General features: G+C 40.7%; 1 protein-coding gene across 11 annotated transcripts in view; it reads left to right on the forward strand.

Annotated features, from left to right (window-relative positions):
• The window catches only part of LOC147144176 (CUB and sushi domain-containing protein 3-like), a 708,031-nt gene that overhangs the window by 262,268 nt on the left and 421,173 nt on the right, over window positions 1–24,590 (forward strand). For all 11 annotated transcript variants that reach the window (XR_015087713.1, XR_015087712.1, XR_015087709.1 and 8 more), the window contains exons 23-25: window positions 4,342–4,511; window positions 8,150–8,306; window positions 18,036–18,227. Coding sequence is in view for 6 of the 11 variants with exons in the window: in XM_086037008.1 (XP_085893134.1) it covers window positions 4,342–4,511; window positions 8,150–8,306; window positions 18,036–18,227 (519 nt within the window). In the remaining 5 variants the exon portion in view is untranslated. The remainder of the gene's footprint in view (window positions 1–4,341; window positions 4,512–8,149; window positions 8,307–18,035; window positions 18,228–24,590) is intronic.

Here is a 24,590-nt window from a genome sequence, read left to right on the forward strand (position 1 = left end):
TCATAACATTTATGGACAGAATATCTAGGCGCAGCCGAGGTGTCGAGGGGGTCCGGTTTGGTGGCCTCAGTATTGCATCTCTGCTTTTTGCAGATGATGTGATACTGTTGGCTTCTTCAAGCCGCGATCTCCAACTCTCGCTGGAGCGGTTCGCAGCCGAGTGTGAAACGGTCAGAATGAAGATCAGCACCTCCAAATCTGAGACCATGGTCCTCAGTCGGAAAAGGGTGGCGTGCCCTCTCCGGGTCGGGGATGGGATTCTGCCCCAAGTGGAGGAGTTCAAGTATCTTGGGGTCTTGTTCACGAGTGAGGGTAAGATGGAATGGGAGATCGACAGGCGGATCGGTGCAGCGTCTGCTGTGATGCGGACCCTGTATCGGTCTGTCGTGGTGAAGAAGGAGCTTAGCCGAAAGGCGAAGCTCTCAATTTACCGGTCGATCTACGTTCCTACTCTCACCTATGGTCATGAGCTGTGGGTCATGATCGAAAGAACAAGATCTCGGATACAAGCGGCCGAAATGGGTTTCCTTCGCAGGGTGTCCGGGCTCTCCCTTAGAGATAGGGTGAGAAGTTCGGCCATCCGGGAAGGACTCAGAGTCGAGCCGCTGCTCCTCCGCGTCGAGAGGAGCCAGTTGAGGTGGCTCGGGCATCTGATTAGGATGCCTCCTGGACGCCTCCCTGGTGAGGTGTTCCGGGCATGTCCCACCGGCAGGAGACCCCGAGGACGACCCAGAACACGCTGGAGAGACTATGTCTCCCGGCTTGCCTGGGAACGCCTTGGGATCCTTCCGGAAGAGCTGGAGGATGTTGCAGGGGAGGGGGAAGTCTGGGCTTCCCTGCTGAAGCTGCTGCCTCCGCGACCCGACTTCGGATAAGCGGGAGATAATGGATGGATGGATGGATGGTAAATTGACACTTGAATTGATTAAAAGCAGACGGCCATATCGCACACATTTCCGGCTGTGAAATTGAGCTTTATTTGAGTATTTGCTATTTTCACCGCTTTAAATTGGCTAGAATTGCATGACAATTACAGACAAAGTAGGGACGGACCATTAGAATCGTTTTGTGATTAAAAAAAAAAGAAAAAAAAAGAAAATGACCATATTTGGACGTCCAAGATTGTGGGCCGACAGTGATTATATAATTGAATTCTAAAATTCAAGGTCACAATAATCTTACAATTTACAACTTTAATTAAACAAACAAACACACACAAATAAAATACTTTGTTAAGATGTTATGTAATTTTGGTAGCAGGCGTGTCAGAAGGCACCCACACAGGTCAGATGTTTCCTGTGCTATCAAACGTCTTGGAGGAAGGCGAATGCTGATCACCGAAATTGCCCAAGGTCTGAAGAAAGAAGTCAAAAACCATGACTTAACAAGAAGACATGATACACGTTTTTGAGACGAATAATATACTGTAATGAATTGGCAAGGACCAGCTACAGAGAAAGCTCGACCCCCTCTGAGGCTTCGCTTAGTCCTCGGCACCTCGATCAGCACCTTGTCGGCAGACCTGAGGCTGCGGGAAAGTGCGTAAAAGTGGAGGCGCTCAGTGAGTGGAGGCCAGAATTAGTGTTATGTGCTCCATCTCCTGAGCTCCAGTTAGGAGGTGAGCAACAGCATTTTGGACCAACTGGAGACGTTTGAAAGAGGACTGACCAACTCCAAAATGAAGTGTATTACAGGAATCTAGCCGAGATGGAACAAAGAACACATAAACAAAAAGCTGAACAAGAATATAAGAAATCAGCTAAAACATACCACTGGAGAAGACACAACCACATCATTGACTGCGACAATGGAAAAGTAAAAACTAACAATTTCAAAATATGGATAAAGTAGGCCATCGAAATAAGACGTGGAGACAGGACCATCAACAGGGATGAGGGGACTTTTCATGCTCCCACACACCTAGGACACCATCCTTTAAGGGTGGAGGCGGAGGCGAACACAGTTTTGATCCGGTCGGGGAGCCTTATTTTGAAGGAATTCCCAAATCGATCAGCTTTTTTTAGACACATCACACATGGAAATGTGACAGCGTTGACGAAGGCTGAAGTGACAGCTGAAACTGTGAGAGAGTTCAGAGAATTCTCTCATCACTGGAAATTTGTCCTAAAGAAAAGAAACTTCAAAACTATGTGCTCATTCGCGTTTTGTGCAATGATGACACGAGCCAGTCCTGAGCTGCAGGAACTCAGTGAATCGTACCACACATATTGGCCATCATTTGATAAGCTTTATGCATTTACTGTGCGCTGAGGGGGTGAGAACAGTGCACGACAGTGCAGCTTAGAGAAAACATTGCTTTGAGGTACTCTTTTGGTGAATAGTTGAAATACAATTAAGCAAAATACATTAGGCCGCAAAGACAGTAGCCCAACAGAACCAACCCCCCCCCCCCCAACCACCACCTCCACCCCCCATATAGGCGCTCAGTAATAGCTGACTCTTGAGATAGTGTGCTGACATTTCATAGCAAAGGCATTTTGTCATTTGCTGTCTCATCACGCCCTGAATTATTTTGCGTGAAATGCGATTGCAAAATCTGATTCCAGGCTCACCACTTAAGTGCTGAGAGTGCAATGAACGTCTGTCTGTGCTGTAAACAATAGCAGACATATCAGTGGAGGGCTTCTTCTGAATCTTCCTTGTTTAATTGGCTTCATACTTTGAAATATTAATGTCTTATTGAAGGACACAATTGACATTTGCTGGTTTGCATGAAAATAGCAAAGGAAAATCCCCATACTGTTTTTTTTTTTTTTTAAATAACTTCACTTCCCATGTTAAATTTTCTTTAAGAATGTTCAAGTTAGCAAAATAATATATTCACTCATTTGTATTGCCATCAAGAAATTTAAGCCTAATGTAAGAAAGTAAGACCTTTTTATACCAACAGTTTAATTGAGCGAATAACATTTCTCAATGTGTCAGTGCCCAATGATGATTCCTCTTATGTTACTAAAGCATACACATGGATACGCCCAATTCACAAAACATGAGTCTCCAAAACTCTCAATTTTTGCTAATTGGCAAAATAAGGGAAATTGTTTTACTACAAAGTGAATGAAGCACATATATGATATTTCATCAATTATCCACATCATTATGACCATAAACAAAAGAGATCCAGTACAAAGTTACCGCTGTTGTTACAATGATAATTAATAATGCTTTAATAATAAGGTTTCGATTGACACTGTCAGAGTGGTATTAATTTAACAGTACATTAAGTTTTCTAGTAGTGAGGCACAACTGCGCTGCATCATCCTGAGATGTGTTTTGAAACATTATTTTGGATACTCCATTTAGCGAGAGATACCACAACCACAGCCATTGTAGAATATGTTATCACATAGAACCTCAAAAAGTTCTGTAAAGCGCTTGCTACTTATCTAAGAATAACTGTTACGTTATTTTCTATTTTTGATTTAAAGGGCAAGTCAACCCAATCTTTTTTTTTGTTCAAGAATATGTTCTATACAGGCCCACTAGTTTAAACAAGGCATTCTGATTAATATTGTCTTTATGGAAGTTAGAGTAAGACTTAATCCACTCGTTTTTAGCCATTTCAGGGGGCAGGCATTTTGTCACTTCTGTCAACTGAAAATGACAAACAGTTCCTCAGGGCTCAGTTAATGATCAATCATGGCTCATCTGTTTTCTGAAGCTCAGGCATGATTGGATGTTATCTGAGCCCTGTGCAACTGTGATGTCATTTTCAGTCGACGAAGTGACAAAATGGCTGCCCCCTGAGATGGCTAAAAATGGGTGGATTTAGCTGCTTAACTCATATTCAACAAACACAATATTAATCAGAAGGCTGTGGTGAGAGCCAATCCTTGTCATGGGATGTCATAAATTTTGTCATCATAAAGTAATATTTCAATTTCTGTCATCATAAAGATTTAATGCACTTGCAGTAGTAGTAGCATAGCAGACAATTTATGTATACAGTGTGCTGGTCACGGAAGCAAACATCTTTTGAACGTGCTCCGTGCTCATAGTCTAAGTACATGTTATCCACCTGCTGTACTGAATGACATTGCTCACTTTGTTGGATTACAAAACCTTCAATACAAGAAGACAAAAAAGGAACTTAGAGTCCGTGTGAGTAATTCAAAGAAATTCAAATGGTGGATAAGAAGATGTGCTACTATGGACGAGTCAGAACTACCTCCGACTACCAACATTGAAGCTAATGGTCAAACTGAATTTCTGCCATTATAGCTGTGTTTCAACTAGTGGGCCTGCTTAGAACATATTCTTGAAAAAAATGTTTGAGTTGACTTCCCTTTAATTACTGTATGTTTGTTTGTCTTTTTTCAGCTGAGTGCGGATCGACAGTCTCCAAAAATGAGGGTGTTCTTTTGTCGCCAAACTACCCATTGCCATATGACAACAGCCATGAGTGTGTGTACAGTATTCATGTTCAAAGAGGCAAAGGCATCAACATTACCGCCAGCACGTTTCAACTTGTTCAAGGTGACATCCTCAAGGTAAAGGCACGAGTTGCTGCTGCTGTTTACACAAGCACACGCACACACATGCACCCCCCCACACACACACCATAAAACATTTTTTCTACACATATATATATATATATATATATATATATATATATATATATATATATATATATATATATATATATATATATATATATATATATATATATATATATATATATATATATATATATATATAAATAGGCGGCACGGTGGTCGACTGGTTAGCACGTCCGCCTCACAGTTCAGAGGTCGTGGGTTCGATCCCGGCTCCGGCCTCCCTGTGTGGAGTTTGCATGTTCTCCCCGTGCCTGCGTGGGTTTTCTCCGGGCACTCCGGTTTCCTCCCACATTCCAAAAACATGCATGGTAAGTTGATTGGATACTCTAAATTGCCCCTAGGTGTGATTGTGAGTGCGGATGTTTGTCTCTGTGTGCCCTGCGATTGGCTGGCAACCAGTTCAGGGTGTCCCCCGCCTACTGCCCAAAGACAGCTGGGATAGGCTCCAGCACGCCCCGCGACCCTCGTGAGGAGAAGCGGTACAGATAATGGATGGATGGATGGATATATATATATATAGATATATATATATATATATATATATATATTTTTTTTTTTATTATATTACATGTTTTATATATATATATATATAGAGAGAGAGATTTTTATTATATTACATGTTTTACATAGGCGGCACGGTGGTCGACTGGTTAGCACGTCCGCCTCACAGTTCAGAGGTCGTGGGTTCGATCCCGTCTCCGGCCTCCCTGTGTGGAGTTTGCATGTTCTCCCCGTGCCTGCGTGGGTTTTCTCCGGGCACTCCGGTTTCCTCCCACATTCCAAAAACATGCATGGTAAGTTGATTGGATACTCTAAATTGCCCCTAGGTGTGATTGTGAGTGCGGATGTTTGTCTCTGTGTGCCCTGCGATTGGCTGGCAACCAGTTCAGGGTGTCCCCCGCCTACTGCCCAAAGACAGCTGGGATAGGCTCCAGCACGCCCCGCGACCCTTGTGAGGAGAAGCGGTACAGATAATGGATGGATGGATGTTTTTTATATATATATATATATATATATATATATATATATGTATATATATATATATATATATATATATGTATATATTACTCGCACTTATTCAGCGTGCTACTCCTTCCACATTTTTGAACCGATTCTTGCTGTTCCAACTTCAATGTATTCCAAAAATTCACGGCATCCATGATTCATTTTTTTTCATTAAAAAAAAATTATGGTTCCTTCAAAATTCCCAGTTTTTCACCCCAAAAAACCCCATTCATTTCATATTCAAAAATTCATATTTTCAACACACCCCAAATTCCTATTTCCCACACATTCAACTCATTCACCCTTAAAAAACCCACACAAATTCAACTATTCACCATTCATTTCCATTGGCACATTCAACTTTTCACATTTACACCATTCCAATTTCGAATTCACAACATTAAGCTCATTCAACTCATATAAAGCTTTTCAACACACCCCAAATTCCTATTTCCCACACATTCAACTCATTCACCTTTTAAAAACCCACACAAATTCAACTATTCACCATTCATTTCCAATGGCACATTCAACTTTTGCACATTTACACCATTCCAATTTCAAATTCACAACATTCAGCTCATTCAACTCACATTAAGCTTTTCAACACACCCAAAATTCCTACTTTCCACATGTTCAACTCGTTCACCCTTAAAAAAGCCACACAAATTTCACTTTTCATTTCCAGTGGCCAAGTGTTATTGCCCCTTGGGCTCCCCAGTGGGGCAGCCATCTTGGCCAGGGATATTAGCTACACCCATTATTCTCGCCCCTCAGCCAGCCCCAGTAAGGCGGCCATCTTGGAGAGGGACATAAGCTACAGCTCGCATTCTGGCCCCATGGCCTCCCCTGGTGTGGTGGCCAAATTGTTCAAAAATATTGTGACACCACAAATTCCCATCCCCAGGTTTCCCTAATGAAGTGGCCTTATTGTTCAAAAATATTGGGACACCCCAATTTCTCATCCCCAGGTGTCCCTAATGAAGCGGCCATATTGTTCAAAAGTATTGGGACACCCCGGTTTCTCATCCCCAGGTGTCCCTAATGAAGCGGCCATATTGTTCAAAAGTATTGGGACACCACGAATTCTCATGGCCAGGTGTCCCTAATGAAGCAGCTATATTGTACAAAAGTATTGCGACACCGCCAATTCTCATCACCAGGTGTCCCTAATGAAGCGGCCATATTATTCAAAAATATTGGGACACACCGATTTCTCATCCCCAGGTGTCTCTAATGAAGCGGCCATATTGTTCAAAAATATTGGGACACCCCGATTTCTCATCCCCAGGTGTCCCTCATGAAGAAGGCAATATTGTTAAAAAATATTGTGACACTCCGATTCCTCATCCCCAGGTGTCCCTAATGAAGCGGCCATATTGTTCAAAAGTATTGGGACACCATGAATTCTCATCACCAGGTGGCCCGAATGAAGTGGCCATATTGGCCAAAATATTAGGGACACCCCGATTTCTCATCCCCAGGTGTCCCTCATGAAGCGGCAATATTGTTAAAAAATATTGTAACTCCCCGATTCCTCATCCCCAGGTGTCCCTAATGAAGCGGCCATATTGGCCAACATATTAGGGACACCCAGGATTGTGTTTCCTAATGTTCCCCAATAGGTCGGCTATTTTGGCCAAAATATTAGGTACAACTCAGATGCTTGCTTTCTTCCTCTTTAGTTTCCTTGTTTCTTTGCTTCCCTCCATCCTTCCTTGATTCCTTGTTTTTTCCTTCCTTGCTTCCTAGTGTCCTTTTTTTCCTCCTTTCTTAGCCTCCCCCTTGCTTACAAGTTTTCTTTCTTCCTACTGTGTTTCCTTTCTTGCTGTTTTCCTTGCTATCTTGGTTCCTTCCTTTCTTTGATTCCCTCGTTCCTTGTTTGGCTTTTTTTCTTCGTGTCATTCCAAAACATTCCACACATTTTCATAGAGGTCATTCAACTTCATTGCACTTCATTCATTGTCATTCCAAAACATTCCACAATTTTTCATAGAGGTCATTCAACTTCATTCGACTTCATTCAACGTCATTGCACTTCATTCAACTTCATTTCAACGCATTCCGCAGTTTCCATTCAGCTCCATTCTTCACACTCAATTTCTCCAGAAATTGCACTCTCTGGTTTATGAAAATATTATTTTAGCTTGCGACCCACACTAGTTCAAAAAAACTATTTTTGTTATCTCAAAGGTTCCATTCTGAAAATGCGCCAGGTATACTTACATAATAATACCTGCCAATGAAAAATCAAGTTCCTAAAATAGATGTAATTTAGAATTACAAAGGAATATTAAGTTGCAATTATTTCCCACATAGTTCATTGCCTGTAGCCCTCTAATTGAACTTGTGTACTAAATGCTGTTTGGCATTATACATTCTACCATCTGAATTGGAAATTCACCCCCAATAATTTACAATATCAGAAAAGAGGAGTTATGGTTTCCTGAATTCAATTTTCACATTTGATTGGATTTGCTGTGCAATTGCCACATAAAGCAAAGTATATATAGTGCCATGGGCTTCCACTAATTGCATCCTCTGTTTATGTTTCCTCTGACTAGGTGTATGATGGTAAAGATGGTGCAGCTCCACTTTTGAGCACATTCACGGGCACATCCATGCAAGGTCAGTCTCTGACTAGCACTTCCAATTATATGTGGCTGGAATTCTACTCTGACCAGGATGGCACGGCAGCAGGTTTTCATCTCAAATACCATAGTAAGTACTGCCCATCCCCTTGGTTTAAGATGGTGCAAAAATCTTTGCATAATGATTGTATGATATTCAGTGTACGTTCATGAAGAAAAAGCTTTAATTTACCGTCAGCCTTCCTCGCTATGTCTTTAAAAGTTACAATTGTTTGCACAGCATGGTGTATTCCAAAAGCCAAGTTATACCGGGTACTTTTTTTCTTCCATCCTCCCACATCCATTAGACACTACTATCTAACCTTCCTTTGCTTTTTAATTGGACAGTTAAACTTGTCAATGCCAAAATGTACCTCATACTCCAGATGAGTATTTGATTGAATGGTTTAGAAGGCGCGTTGAAGAAAATATTGGGCGAATGTGAACTGTGGGCCGGTAATAGATGGGACTTGTTTCTCTTGCTAATTAATTCGCTGACTGTGCATACAATAGTTGTTGTGATTGTTTTTAATTTATTGCAACAAAAAGATGGCACTTTTTTCGTGATCCAACTTAAAGTTATTTATTTCTTGCAGGTACATAACATCCGAGGTGGGCATTTTACAAAATTTAGTTTGTCTTTCATTCGTCATTTGTGTGTTGCTCTGTGATTTGATTACAGGAGCAGACCACACGCAATATGACCAAAACTGTTTAAAAAAAACACAAAAAAACAGTCATTTATCTTTTTGTGTGGGTCTGTCACAGATAAAAAGAAAAGCAAAAGAAAATCCTTATGTTTACTATCGAGTGTGTCTTCAACCGAGTTTTAAAAGTGGACAGAGAGTGGGCTTGCCTAACATCCAATGGGAGGTCATTCCAAAGGGAAGGACCAGCAGCCGAAAACGCTCGATCCTCTCTGAGGCTCCGCTTGGTCCTGGGCACCTCGAGCAGCGCCTGGTCTGCAGACCTGAGGCTGCGGGATGGTGCGTAGACGTGTAGGAGGTCAGTGAGGTATACTGGGGCGAGGCCATTTAATGACTTAAAAACAAATAGAATAATCTTAAATTGAACTTTAAAATGCATTGGGAGCCAGTGAATGGGGACCAGAATTGGTGTTATATGCTAGATTTTCCGAGCTCCAGTTAGTAGGCGGGCAGCAGCATTTTGGACCAACTGGAGACGTTTGAGAGAGGACTGGCTGACTCCAAAATAAAGTGCATTACAGTAATCTAGCCAAGATGTAACACAGGCATGGATGACTGTTTCTAAGTGCTGATGGGAAAGGAGGGGCTTTACCTTAGCCAGCTGTCTAAGGTTAAAGAAGCTCGACTTTACAACAGCGCTGATTTGCTGGTCCAATTTAAAATCACTGTCCATTTTAAAACCCAAGTTTAAAACTGTTGGCTTTAGATATGAAGCTAAGGGGCCCAGGTCACCAAGGTGGGATGTAGATGAGCCACTGGGACCAAACACCATAACTTCTGTTTTCTTTTCATTGAAATGTAAAAAAATTCAGTGACATCCAGTCTTTGATGTCCTCTATGCAGGACAAAAGAGGTCTTATCGAGAATGTGTCTTTTTTGCTCAGTGGGATATAGATTTGACAGTCCTCCGCATAGCAGTGGAAGGAAATACCATGTTTTCTGAGGATGTAATCCAGGGGCAGCAAATACGAAGAGAACAGCAATGGTCCCAAAATAGAACTTTGTGGAACACCATACGATAGAAGGGCAGAGCGGGACTCAGAGGAACCTAGGCCAACAGAAAAAGTCCTGCCAGCCAAATAGGTTCTAAACCACTCTAGAGCGCATCCACTAATGTCCACTTGGTGTTGCAAACGAGTCAAAAGAATACTGTGGTGTACCTTATCAAATGCTGCAGTCAAATCCAACAAAACGAGACATACGTAGTCTCCAGTGTCATTTGCTAGGAGGATGTCATTAAAAACACGTAACAGGGTTGACTCTGTGCTATGCATCATCTTGAAGCCTGAATGGAAGAACCTCCATAACGTTTTGTTCATCCAAGAAAGATCTTAACTGTGAGTGCACCACTTTTTCCAGAATTTTAGACAAAAAAGGCAGCATGGAAATGGGTCTAAAGTTTGATAGCACAACTTGATCAAGGCCATTTATTTCAGCAGGGGTTGCACTACAGCATGTTTAAAATGTTGGGGGACTACACCAGAAGACTGGATGCAGTTGATAATGGCCAAAACCGATTTACCAATTGTCGGGAGAATCTCCTTGAAGAAGTGTGGAGGAACGGAGTCATAAGGGGAGCACGATGGTTTAATATGGCATACCACATCCTTCAAAAATGTCAAAGAAACCGGCTCAAAGGAATCGAACACTGCTGAACAAGGAACGTGAACAGAGGGGTCAAATGTGGCATTCGAAACAAGAGCCCTAGCTGTAGCAACCTTGTCAACAAAAAACTGCAAGAATATATTGCACATTTCGGGGGACGAGTCCATGCAAATCGGTTGACGGGGCTTCAGTTCAGAGTCGATCGTTTTAAAGCATGTGGATTTAGGTAATTTGCCAGAAATCAAACGTGACAGGTGGTCTCTCTTGGACTCCTTCACCTTTTTCTGGTTCAAAACTTCCAATGGTCACAAAGTAATTAATTTCCTCTATAGTAAGACCTAAACCATTTTAGGACTGTTTCAATTAATCCCACCCAAGTTTCCAACCTGTTCAACAGTATCTGTTAGCCTAGGTTCCTCTGAGTCCCGCTCTGCCCCTCTATCGTATGGTGCTCCACAGGGTTCTATTTTGGGGTCATTGCTGTTCTCACTGTATTTGCTGCCCGTGGGTTCCATCCTTAGAAAACACAGCATTTCCTTCCACTGCTATGCGGATGACTGTCAAATATATATCCCGCTAAGCAAAAAAGAGGCTTCCTCCTTAAGAACACTTTTGTCCTGCCTAGAGAAAATCAAAGATTGGATGTCACAAAATTTCCTAAATTTCAACAAAAAAAGAAAACAGAGTTTATGGTGTTTGGTCCCAGTGGCTCATCTACATCCCACCCTGTTGTCCTGGGCCCCCTGGCTTTATATCTAAAGCCAACAGTCTCAAACTTGTGTTTTAAAATGGACAGTGATCTTGAATTGGACCAGCAAATCAGCGCTGTTGTAAAGTCGAGCTTCTTTAACCTTAGACAGCTGGCTAAGGTAAAGCCCCTCCTTTCCCATCAGCACTTAGAAACAGTCATTCATGCCTTTGTTACATCTTGGCTAGATTACTGCAATGCACTTTATTTCGGAGTCAGCCAGTCCTCCCTCAATCGTCTCCAGTTGGTCCAAAATTCTGCTGCCCGCCTTCTAACTGGAGCTCGGAGGATGGAGCACATAACACCAATTCTGGCCTCCCTTCACTGGCTCCCAGTGCATTTTAAAGTTCAATTTAAGATTTTCTATTTGTTTTTAAGTCATTAAATGGCCTGGCCCCGGCGTACCTCTCTGAGCTCCTCCATTCCTACGCACCTTCCCGCAGCCTCAGGTCTGCGGACCAGGCGCTGCTCGACGTGCCGAGGACCAAGAGGAGCCTCACAGGGGATCGAGCCTTTTCAACTGCTGGTCCTTCCCTCTGGAATGACCTCCCATTGGTTGTTAGGCAAGCCCCCTCTCTGTCCATTTTTAAAACCCGGTTGAAGACACATTTCTTTTCCCTGGCTTTTGATCAGACCTGAAATTTCTTTTTTCTTTTTCTTTTCTTTTTTCCGGTGTCAATTATATATAATGTTTTATGTCAATTTATTGGCTTCATTATTTATATTTTATTAATATTTATATATTATTTATGTCTATATTTATTAATACATGTATCACAGCCTTTTATTGTTTTTGTTTGTTTGTAAAGTGCTTTATTACAGCTCTAGCTGTTATGAAATGCGCTATATAAATAAAATTGTATTGTATTGTAAAAAAACACTTTCTCAACGATCTTTGATAAGTTTGAGATGGGTCTATAATTTACTTAATTTATCATTTGAAAAAGTCAAACGGGAATGGTTCAAGGTTACAACTTGATGGTTTTAGCTGCTGAACCAAATTTGTTATAGTTTTTTGATCCACTGTATCGAATTCTGTCATGGTAACCAAATTGTCCCTGGGTGATTTTAAGTGCTGCATCATTTTGAAATTTTGCGGGTTTGTGATGATGTTTGACCTGATCGATTGTGCTTTTTCACGAAAGAAGCAGGCAAATCCATTGTTGAGAGGAGTTCTGGCGCTATTTTATTTGGGGGATTTGTGAGTTTGTCGACCACAGCAAATAGAGTGCGTGTATTGTTTAGTTTCTTACTAATGATTTCAGAAAAGTGTTGTTGTCTAGCTATTACCAACTCTTTGTTAAAATTACAATAAGACATTGTCTGTACAGGTTAAAGTGAACTTGGAGTTTAGTTTTTCTCCACTCATGCTCTGCTTTCTTGCACTTGGATTTCAAAGTCATTGCACTTGTAGTGCACCTCCAAGGTGTTTTCTGTTGCCATAAAATGGTCTTAGTTTTGAGAGGAGCTACACATCCAGGACATTTGAGATTTTCCGGGTACATTTATCCAGAAGTTCATCAACAGTCTCTGCATTCACATATGTTGAGGCAGCCATCATTTTTACATATACATATAAACATATCGCTTGTGTCCTCGTTTGTATATCTTTTCTTAGTAGAAACAATGGTTGACTGAACTTTGATCTTAAAAATCAACTGATGAGATGTCAACACCTTTCGAGATAATGAGATCAAGAATGTGACCTTGAGTATGTGTTGGACTTTTTATATGTTGCGAGAGACCCAAGGTATCAAGTATAGTAGCGATGTAACGGTTCACAAAAGTCACGGTTTGGTATGTACCTCGGTATGGGGGTCACGGTTCGGTACAGCAATAAGTCTCAAATGCATAAGACTTGGTTGTTTTTTTAAATTTAGTTTCAACAGAGCAAGCTACAATTCAATTTGCTATAAAGCAAAATAATTCCCTGTTCCCTGTTATAAAAGGACAAAATAGAGTAAAAAGGTGTGCATTACAGTTGTTCATAAATAATAATAATAAAGTTAAAAACGATTAAACACATGAAAACACCCTTTCTTGTATGGATAGAATGAGGTTGCAGATAAAGTCAGGTAGCACTTGCCAACTAGTAACTTTAACTTGATTATAAGAGCAGCAGAGGACAGCTCATGCTGCACCACAGCCCTTGTGCGATTGTATATGACAGGGACCACGGTCTTGCTAATATGCGCCCCGGGTGGAACCTTGTATCGGGGCTCCAGCATGTTTAATAAACATTTGAAGCCCGGCTCCTAGACTAAAGCATATGGGTGCATAGATGTTGCTATGTATATGCCGATTGGTTCAGTAATTACTAATATATTTGGCTCTGTCTGCTTTCACTTCTCCAGGCTGCTTAGAAGTAGTGGGGATAAGTTGTTGATGTTGAGCGGGTTTCTTTTTTTTTCCCCTGGTGACTGTATTGGGGTGATGCCATCTTACATGTGTTAGCATGTTTGAAGGGTTACCTGCAACATACCGCACGGAGATTGAACAACGCCGATGTAGCAAAGATGCCTCCATGTGGACCACATCTCCAGGGCTGGAGACAAGATTCAGCCAGTTGCCATCAAGTCTGCTACAGTCTCACTTGAAAATAATTGAATCACCAGGGGACCCCGGCAATTGGATTTTACAAAGACATGCTAGGACTCGAGAAGACACAACTCCTGAAAAGGACCCACTCTTCGTCACCTTTACCCCCTCTACAGACAACAGATGTGGATTCGAACGGCCTTAAAACAGACTTTTTGGAGCCTCCTCAGCAGGGGGCCAGCCCGACGAACATTGACAATGCTGGATGAAGACCGAGATATAATTATGTCATTAATCAATAGTGCCAGGCGGCACGGTGGTCGACTGGTTAGCATGTCCGCCTCACAGTTCAGAGGTCGTGGGTTCGATCCCGGCTCCGGCCTCCCTGTGTGGAGTTTGCATGTTCTCCCCGTGCCTGCGTGGGTTTTCTCCGTGTACTCCGGTTTCCTCCCACATTCCAAAAACATGCATGATAAGTTGATTGGATACTCTAAATTGCCCCTAGGTGTGATTGTGAGTGCGGATATTTGTCTCTGTGTGCCCTGCGATTGGCTGGCAACCAGTTCAGGGTGTCCCCCGCCTACTGCCCAAAGACAGCTGGGATAGGCTCCAGCACGCGCCGCGACCCTTGTGAGGATAAGCGGTACAGATAATGGATGGATCAATAGTGCTTTGTTAATTAGTGATCTAATATTAAATAGAGCTAAACTTGCAGTGATAATGGGAGACATTGGCTTGATCAGAGGTTGATAAAATATCCTAACTTGATGCGTAGATCTAGACTTATTTATTCTCAGTTCTTTAGCTGACTTTCTCTCACTTGTAATCACAGTTATACCACAAGCTTCGCTAGTTTCATTGGGTCCTGACTTATTCTGGGGACAAGCATTGTTTGTGACTGATATCCAGTCTGGACCCAGTGCATATCAGACCGGACTGGAGTTAAGTTCATCGCGGTTTGCTGAGTCTTGGTGGAGTCAGCCATTTAGTAGATAGCTGTTTGGTGAGTCTTGGTGTTGGTATGGGTGGATGGTGATCAGAAGTAAGAGATGTGAACATGGAGAATGGAAGTGGTGTCAGTTGAATTCCAATATTGACAAGCTTGTTCATCTTGTCGGTGAAATCTGGGAGGGAGTCGTTCATAGACAACAGATTTTGTGTCGTCAGGGCTGAGTCGTTGCTCGGGGGCAATATACTGTCCAGGGTTGAGTCCAGTGGTGGTGTTTGAAGACTGCTCCAAAGTTTGGGTCGAATCCAGCGGTGGATATGGCCCAGAAGTTTGGGCTGATGAGGAAAAATCAATCTTTTCTGGAGGGAGAATGTGTGAGGCATTGGGTTTCAACGTGTGCATAATGGACTTTCAGAGCCGAGGCAGATTCTCATCTTATCTGTTGTTAATGATAAACATGGCCTTTGTTGTGAGAATGTGGTGCCCCGTGACGCACACTTTGGTCAATGTTGGCAGTCACTAATTTGATCCCTTGGTTATTAAGATAAATCCCATCATGTTGGAAAAGAGGGTTTCATTCCCCAAAAATGGAAAAATTGTCAATAAAATTCACAGAATGAGAAGCACAGATGCTTCTCAGCCATCTGGACAAGTACATTACCCGGCTGAAACGCTCATCCCCTTGTGGGACTGTAGGTAAAGGCTTAAAAATACCTCTGCGTTCAGAAATTGCATTTTTTGTAGAAGGTCAGTATCTCTGAGTGTTTTTTCAACACATCAAATGCTCCTGTGTGAATTCTGAACGATCCGACAGTCAAATGCTCAGCAGCAATCTTCTCGACCTTTTCAGAAATATCAGAAACCATGTCATTAGCAAAACACAGAACCTTTGTGTGCTTTCTGCTGCATAGTCGTTTGATGCCAAATAAGGTGTTTGTGGTGTTTTCATTGGTGCTGTGATCCACCACAGCTTGCGCGTCAGATATCAGTATGGCAAACCTATTTCTCAGTTTGATGTCCGTGTTCTGTTTTCGTTGTCCGTAAGATGGTTTCCTTTTTCTTGCCGGTGCCAAAGTCCAAGGCTGATTTCTTGGTGTTGATGTGACCTCTTGCATGAGATCAATTTGTGTGCGGTCAGGTCTGGCTGTTGGGCGCAAACTCCTCAATTTTGGCTTTGCTTCCTGCAAATTCCAGGGAGGGCTGGTAGATGGAGCTAGCTGTCTGTTAGCATGCTCGTGTCCACTGGGGACACTGGGAGCGTGGTATCATTGCCTGATTTTCCATTGACCTCCACAAACATGTGCGCTTAATACACATAATTTCCACCGAGCTACGATGGTAACATTAGCTAACATTCACACATGTAGCATACAAGAAAGTTACTGTACGATAACTTTAAACTCACCAAAACGGTTGTAGATCGATTAAATAAGTCTTTTATTTATCCCCGACCATGTAGAATGTTTCCAAGTCTCCAAAAGTATTTATGTATTCAGTCGTAATTATGTCTTCGTCTCCTCTGTGCTCGACTTCTTACGTGTGTGGCTGCATGATGCAATACCCCAGCCAGAGGCAGGCAACTGCCTGTTTGTGGTTCATTCTTGTTCAACCATCGTCTGTAAGTAAATTAGACAATTGTGTGTAATGTGCATGCAACATTTAATATCGGAGATGAATTTGGATGTGTTGTTGACTGAACATACTAATCGCTATCGCTAATGCTAATCCTGATCGCTAATCGTTAGCATGTTTGCCTGTTTGTGGTTCACTCTTGTTCAACCTTCGTCTGAAACTAACTTAGACAATTGTGTGTAATGACATTTATATACCAGCTGAATTGTGGATGATTGTAGGTTGTTGACTAAACATACTAATCGCTGATGCTAATCGTGATTGCTAATCGTTAGCATAGGCTCATCTGTTCACGTTCATGTCTATGAAAATACATGTGTATGTAATGCATAGATTGATAGTATTTTCTCTTTCTTGTGCAGTTTCAAAATGTAAACAGGCAACCTCGCTGCTCACCTAGAGTCTGTGGCGTTTGTGAATGTTTAGCTGTTTGGATAAGCTGGCTTCCTCGACTAATAAGGCCTTAACAGTCAAATTGTCTTTTTATCATACCATTTGAATTACTTATTTAACAAAACAGACTAGACTTTATACTTTAACCGTTTAAATTATTCATGCATTTTGATAGCTTTTTGGATGTATCGTATGTTTCTTCATGTGGGTTATAATAACATGTGAAATGATATAGAAGTAATTGTCATGGCTTGTTAGTGCTGACTTGTATTTATGATGTTTTGCCTCCCTCTGCAGGCGTTTTAAAGTGCTCTAAAGCACTTTATTGACAGTAATAATGTGTTAATAATTTCACACATAAGTCGCTCCAGTGTATAAGTCGCACCCCCAGCCAATGCTATATATATATAATCCCAAAGTCACCTCACCATGACCCTGTAGTACAGGACAAATTGTTGGCATGAACGCTCATCAGTGTTAATCTGAACACTCAGTAGTGTCATTATTACTGCACTGTCAAAATTGCATTTTGTTGCTGTAACACACTATTTAGTCTTGAACATTCTTCATGATTTTTACTTTAACAGCAAGTAGTGTGGATGCATATAGACACTTTGCCGGTGTTAACAATAACACCATCCAATTTGCAGTGTGTTTAGCACCTCAAATTTTCGCAGTCAAGGGTTAAAAACTCAGCTCCAGCCTTTCTGTGTGCAACATGCCTGTTCTCACTCACACATTGGTGTGTGTTTTAAAAACATACATGTTAGGTTAATTGAAGGTTGCAATATGAATGGTGTTATTTGTCCTAAATGTGTCCTGCGATGGACTGGTGACCAGTCCAGGGTTTACCTAGGTTTCTGCCCTTAGTCAGTGGGTATAGGCTCCAGCTCACACACACCGCTAAAGAGGACAATCGTCAAGAGGATGGATAGATGGACGGATGGGTGACCTCCAAGTATAGCATTTGAAATATTTATAGTCATAATCTACATTACTAAATGCCTTCTTTAGTTGCCCTTTAATTGTGAGCATAATTCTAATTTGTCTGGAAGTAATATTTTACTGCAAAGTAATCAAATGGGTAATTACTTGTCAAATAACAATCAGTGCTTATTAACAACACAGAGAGAGAGAAGAAAAATTGTGTTCCAAAGTGGACTTGATTAGTTATGAAAAATCTGCTACATATATATTTTTCCATGTTTTTACTAATTGTTGGTGCATTTCTCAATATCACGTCTTCAGGTTTTGAGCTATCCCATTGTGATGAACCTGGTGTGCCACAATTTGGCTCTAAAGTCAGTGACCAGGGTCACTTTGCTGGAAGTGCGATCTCATATGGCTGTGACCAAGGTTACACCCTGCACGGAAGTGGCATACTGAAATGCATGACTGGAGAGAGAAGGGCGTGGGACAACAGCCTTCCATCATGTATAGGTAAGCCTATCAACCACTCTCATTCTGCTGCAGTGTATATCTACTCATAATCAAGCCAGACACAATGTCTGGAATGCACACCTATACTAGGTTTAGATTTATCCCAAAATGATATCACCCGTGATAGTGATACTTTAATTTGATTGAACTGTGTTTTCATAATGTAAGGGACACAAAATGTGAACAGATGATCTTGTGCAATTGTTAAGTCTTGCTGTTTCTTTTATATGTATATATACATATACATTTCTTGTATATGTAGATATTGCACCCCATGAACCCACATTATGTTTCAGTAAATGTTGGGTATTATTATTATCAGCTCAAATCAGGTTGAGCTGTGGACATGTGTACACTGTATTTTCATATTTAGACTGCAGAGTAGTTGTTTCCACAACTAACATTGAAGGTGTTATGAGGCAGTTTCTGGTTTTGTGAAGTCAAGCAGATTGCAAAAAAATTAAAAATAAAGATTCAACTACGTATTCTCACGACTATAAGGCACACTTAAGTCTAAGACTTTCTCCAAAATGGACAGTGCGCCTTATAATGCAATGCGGCTTATATTTGCACCAGGTTCCAATATCTGTGAATGTTATGTGACTTTGTTGAGCACTGCGTTTGACTGACTGGGAGCTTTTGCTGCCAACACTGGTTTTATAGAGAAAAGGCGGACGTGAGTGAGGACACCATGCGGATGTTAAAGGGAGAAGGGTGGGTGTGACAGAGGATGCTAAAGGCACGCCCCAGTAGGTAGATGGTATATGCATTCATTTTGCATAACAACATTGAAAATGCCACCTACGAAGAGACACGCCATCTATACATCCTGTTAAAGTGTGGGTCTTTTTAATAAAAAACACGTCCAGCTTCTTTGCTTTGGCCCAACCCGGTCGGCATTTATTCGAACATGCAGTTTATCATCGTCAACAACCTGTTACACATTCGGCTTCCACTGTCTCAACAGTGAATGATTGCCCCCTATTGGCGTAACTGATAACAACAACAACAACATATCACATTGTTACACATCCTGGCCCACCGTGGCACAGCACCTTCCGGCGGATTACAAGGAAAAGCTGGCCAATTTCCTCTCCTACTGTAGTAAAAACAGTGCCGATAAACACATCCGGGCCAACCACATCAGCAACATAGACGAGGTGCCGCTCACTTTCAACATCCCTATGAACCACACTATGGAGAAGAAGGGGACCAACACGGTAGCGATATGCACAACAGGGCATGATAAGTTGGCTTTTACTGTTGTGCTTGGTTGCCATGGTAATGGACAGAAACTGCCACCTATGGTGATTTTTAAGCGGAAGACGTATATCAAAGTGAAGGCCCGCGGGCCACAACCGGCCCTCGAGAAGGTTTTCTACGGCCCCTGGGATGATATTGCTTTTTTCTTACATCCAGCCCGCAGCAAGCCGGTGTGGGTGCCAGATGTGCTCAGGTGCAAAATTGTCTCGGGGGGCCTCCGCGTGTGCTGATGAAGTCACGCCCTATAACGTATTTCCACAATATATAATTCTTTGCCACAATGTTTGTTCCCCAAAGCTGTTGTATTTTTATATTCTGTGTTACTAAATTAAAAAAAAAATATATAAAATTGCTTCATGCCACATTGGCGAGGCAGCTCCTACGTCACTTCCGCTTATGCCCCGCGAAGAAGCCGCTACCTGTTTAATTAAATTTTTACATTTCTCCTGCCGAACTGGCAACAATTTCGTGGTTGACTCAGGCTGCAAGATTCTATGTATATAATGTGAAGTATTACCTAATAAAATGTGTCTTCCCTCCGAATAACAATGAACCACAATCCCATTCCCAAAGCCCCGCATTGACGCAACGTCATCAGTGGGCACGTAGCCACCTAAGGACGATCCTCGCAAAAGTGGCAGTAATGTACTTTATTTTATTTTATTTTTTATTTAGTAACCCAGAACATACAAACACAGCAACTAGGGGAGTGACAAACATAGAGGGATATATATATATATATATATATATATATCCATCCATCCATCCATTATCTGTACCGCTTCTCCTCACAAGGGTCGCGGGCCGTGCTGGAGCCTATCCCAACTGTCTTTGGGCAGTAGGCGGGGGACACCCTGAACTGGTTGCCAGCCAATCGCAGGGCACACAGAGACAAACATCCGCACTCACAATCACACCTAGGGGCAATTTAGAGTATCCAATCAACTTACCATGCATGTTTTTGGAATGTGGGAGGAAACCGGAGAGCCCGGAGAAAACCCACGCAGGCACGGGGAGAACATGCAAACTCCACACAGGGAGGCCGGAGCCGGGATCGAACCCACGACCTCTGAACTGTGAGGCGGACGTGCTAACCAGTCGATCACCGTGCCGCCTATATATATATATATATATATATATATATATATATATATATATATATATATATATATATATATATATATATATATATGTATATATATATATATATATATATATATATATATATATATTTATATTTATATATATATATATATATTTTTTTTTTATTAACAATTTTTAATTAACAATTTGGACATAACTTCACACAGAAGACAAATAAAACAAAATAGACAGCAAATTTAAAGAAAAAAATAATTAAAATTAAATAGGTAAAAAAATGCCAGAGGTCCTAAATAAAAACTAAGGCATATTGAAAACATTAAAATGGGAACACAATTTCACAGTTTTAACAGCTTTCTTATTTTTACAACCAGATATAGAACGTAAATATATCTCCATCTCTTTCAACCACCCGCAAAACTTGGGTCTTGATTTTGAAAATTTACATTTGTGAATATAAAACTTTGTAAGAAACAATACAAGATTAATTAAATAATATTCTTTTTCAAATGACATCATAATTGAAAAAAAAAAAATACACTCTGTAAAGAAAGTTCAAAGTTACTTAAGATGTTGTCCAAGATGAATCTACAAATGTCTTGCCAGAGTTTGTGAGTATAGTCACATTTCCAGAATAGATGTGTAACAGTCTCTAAATGGGAGTCAGAGTAGGCATCGTTCAGTTCAATATTACAATTAAACTTTATAATAAAGGAGGATATCACAGGGTAAAATCGATGTATAATTTTAAATGAAACTTATTTCACCTTATTTACTAGAAGGTATTTTTGAGGCAGGGTCCAGATTTCTTTCCAACATAAGTTAGTTAGTTAGTTAGTTCCAGTATGAGATTATAGGAGAGTTAGATACAACTTCAGCTTGGAAAAGAGCACAGATCTTGCGATTGTTTTTATGACAGAAAGGGTTGAGGCCTATTTTACCAATTCGAGAATCAATAACATCAGTAATAGGAGTGTCAAATACAGAACCATAGGCAATGCAGCCCCTAAACAGCACAGATACACCAGAAGGAATAGCATCAAAAACTACAGCAAACTGTTTAGGGGTCATCAGTATCTGGAAGCGTTGAAGAAATTCCTGATAAGTAAATAGAACTCCTCTATCATTAAACAATTGACTCACCCAAATTACATTATGCTCAAACCACTTCTCAAAAAATATGGATTTGTTCTTATAAAGTATATCTCTATTATTCCAAATAGAATAATGGTGTGGTGTAAAGTTGTGTTTGTAAATTATTGACCAAGCAAGGAGTGCTTGCTTATGGAAGTTTGACAAGCGAAGAGGATTTTTTTCGATGTTATAATTGCATATCAAAAGAAACTTTAATCCCCCAATTTTAGAAAAAATATAATTTGGAATGCAATTCTAAATCGAATTTGGATTATTCAGAAAATATCTGATCCAGTTAATTTTGAAAGTGTTGTTCAGCAAGTCAAAGTTCAGAAAATTAAGCCCCCCTCTCTCATATGTATTCATAACACCTGATTTTTTAATGTAATGTGTTTTATTCTTCCATAAAAAATTAAAGAGCATCTGATCAATGTCTCTAATGGTTTTCATATCTACATGCAATGAAAGTGCAGCATAAGTCAGTCTTGAAATTCCCTCTGTTTTAGTTATCAGAGTTCTACCTCTTAGAGACAGATCTCTAAGAAGCCACACATTAAATATTTTTTTTAGTTTTTTCGATAATTTGTACAAAATTCAAAGTATCAAGTACTTGGCTAGTATGCTTACTATCCTAGTGATGAAACTTGTGAATGTGTATTGTATGTATTGTTTGGCTGTTTAATTGCTTAATACAGTGCATTGTAATGTTTAGACATATTGTTAACTAATGGATATGCATTGGATGATGTTGCTACGTTATTCTTTGTCTGTGTTGTTGCAGACCACAATAAATAAACGTGTCAAGTGGAATGCGGGCCTGTGTTTTCTGACAGGAGCACCCACATTCATAGTAACGCCGATCATAAAAACACAACAGCCAGGGGGGTGACAAACATAGAGGCAAATAAATATATTACAGAAATATAAAGCATCATCATCAGCAAGCACGAAGGACCCGATCCAATCTGGACATTTTAAAACATTTCAAAGAACATTCTATCAGTCCGGAATTTTTTATTTGGCCTTCTGTCCTTTTGACTTTGACACCCCTGGGCTAAAGTGTCTGCGTGCACTGTTGTGTGAGCTTTCGCAAAAGCCGGCATTGTTTCTGAGGAGCCGCGTGGCAACGAGACTGACTCGGACAATGACGAAAGCGAACCTGGCATGTTTATTGGAGAGCTTGCCCAGCTGTTCGTTTCGGATACCAAAGATTATGACTTTGATGGATTTGTGGATGACAGTTAATCACTGACAATTACGTGAGTATATTGTTAAATGTTTCAATAAAAAACAGCCGAACTCAGTTTTGCTCCCGCTGTTTTTTTTTTAAAAACGTACGTTAGCATGCTTGCTAGCATATGTTTTAGCGTGCATGCAAGCTACCGTGTGTTTTAAGATATCGTATGTTTTACCATGCCTGTGCCCAATAATACGGTGCACCTTATCCTTATGTATGTGTTAAATACAGAAATAGCACCCGTGACTGAGACTGCACCTTTTAATGCCTTTTGGTCGTGTACATACGTTATTCCAAACATGAGCTGATTGATTAGTTCATTACAATTATTGTGAACATTAATTAAATGGCACATTCAGAAGGATAAGCTTATCCTATACTCACTAACATGTTCTCTTTTTCTTGTATTTTAGAGGTTCAAGGTCTACATAACTTGAATTATTTTACCCTTTAATGGCCACCATATCCGTTTGGCCCACTAACTGTAGATTGTTTTAAAATATAGACATTTGCTTGGAAATGAACTTTAAATCATTAAACCTTCTCTTATACTTGGTATACATGGGTTATGCACAAAAAGAACACAAAGATATTTTGGGGAGAAGCATTATGCACTTTAATTAGGGTTCCCAGCAAGATGGATTTTTTTTCTAAACCCACCCCTTATAACATATCTCTGGTTGGTTTTTCAAAGGTTGGAATGTTTTTTTTTTTGTCATATTTTGGTTTATGAATGACCACTGAACAAAATCAGGTAACTTGTTGAAGAAAAAACAAAAAATAGGGAAGCAATAATTTTTCAAAAACAAGCTGTGCCAAACGGATACTCTAGACAAATTAGGCATTAGAATTTAGCAACAGGACATACACGTTGTCTGCGTCTGCAAAGATCCTGTGCATGGTTATCTCGGTCAATAGGTGAATTTGCAGACACAAAGTAGTTTCAGTATCCATTTCTTGTGTTTCAGTGACTCCAAAGACTCATGATTGTCCCACCATTCAAATGCAAGCCTTGTAGCGAGCCTTATTGTCTTGTCTGAACCAAAGAATGGCATGTGTGAATTGGTCTCTGAATTTTTCTGATTTCTGTTGACAAAGATAAGATAAGATAAGATAAGAATGCCTTTATTGATCCCACAGTGGGGACATTTTCATTGTTACAGCAGCAAAGATATAGGTCACACAGGGACGGCGGCATAATGTGGCCATTAATGTATAACATTGACGGCAAACATTTAGGATCAAACCTATGTAAATATACGCAGTAACGTGTGTATATACACATGTATATACACACCAACCTACATCTACATAAAAAGTATGAGGAACACTCATTTTGGCTTGTACATAGTACAGAGGAAAAATACTCTAAGTAAGTGACAGTGCTGCAGTGCTGTAGTGAAATGTAAGGGACAGCATTGGATACAAATAAAACTAGACTAACAGTAGTGGGGAATTTTGAGTATTGCACGGTATGAGCTCAGGTGCAGGACTGCACAATTGCACTAATGTCCGCCAGTTTGTAGAGACTACACAGTGTTCCTTGTTAAAGAGTCTGACAGCAGCAGGCAAGAAGGAACGGCGGAATCTCTCCTTTGCACAGCGAGGGTGTAACAGTCTGTCACTGA

The sequence above is a fragment of the Filicampus tigris genome, chromosome 8 (assembly GCF_054856515.1).
Source record: "Filicampus tigris isolate MCC_2025a chromosome 8, RoL_Ftig_1.0, whole genome shotgun sequence".
NCBI classification, from domain to species: domain Eukaryota; kingdom Metazoa; phylum Chordata; class Actinopteri; order Syngnathiformes; family Syngnathidae; genus Filicampus; species Filicampus tigris.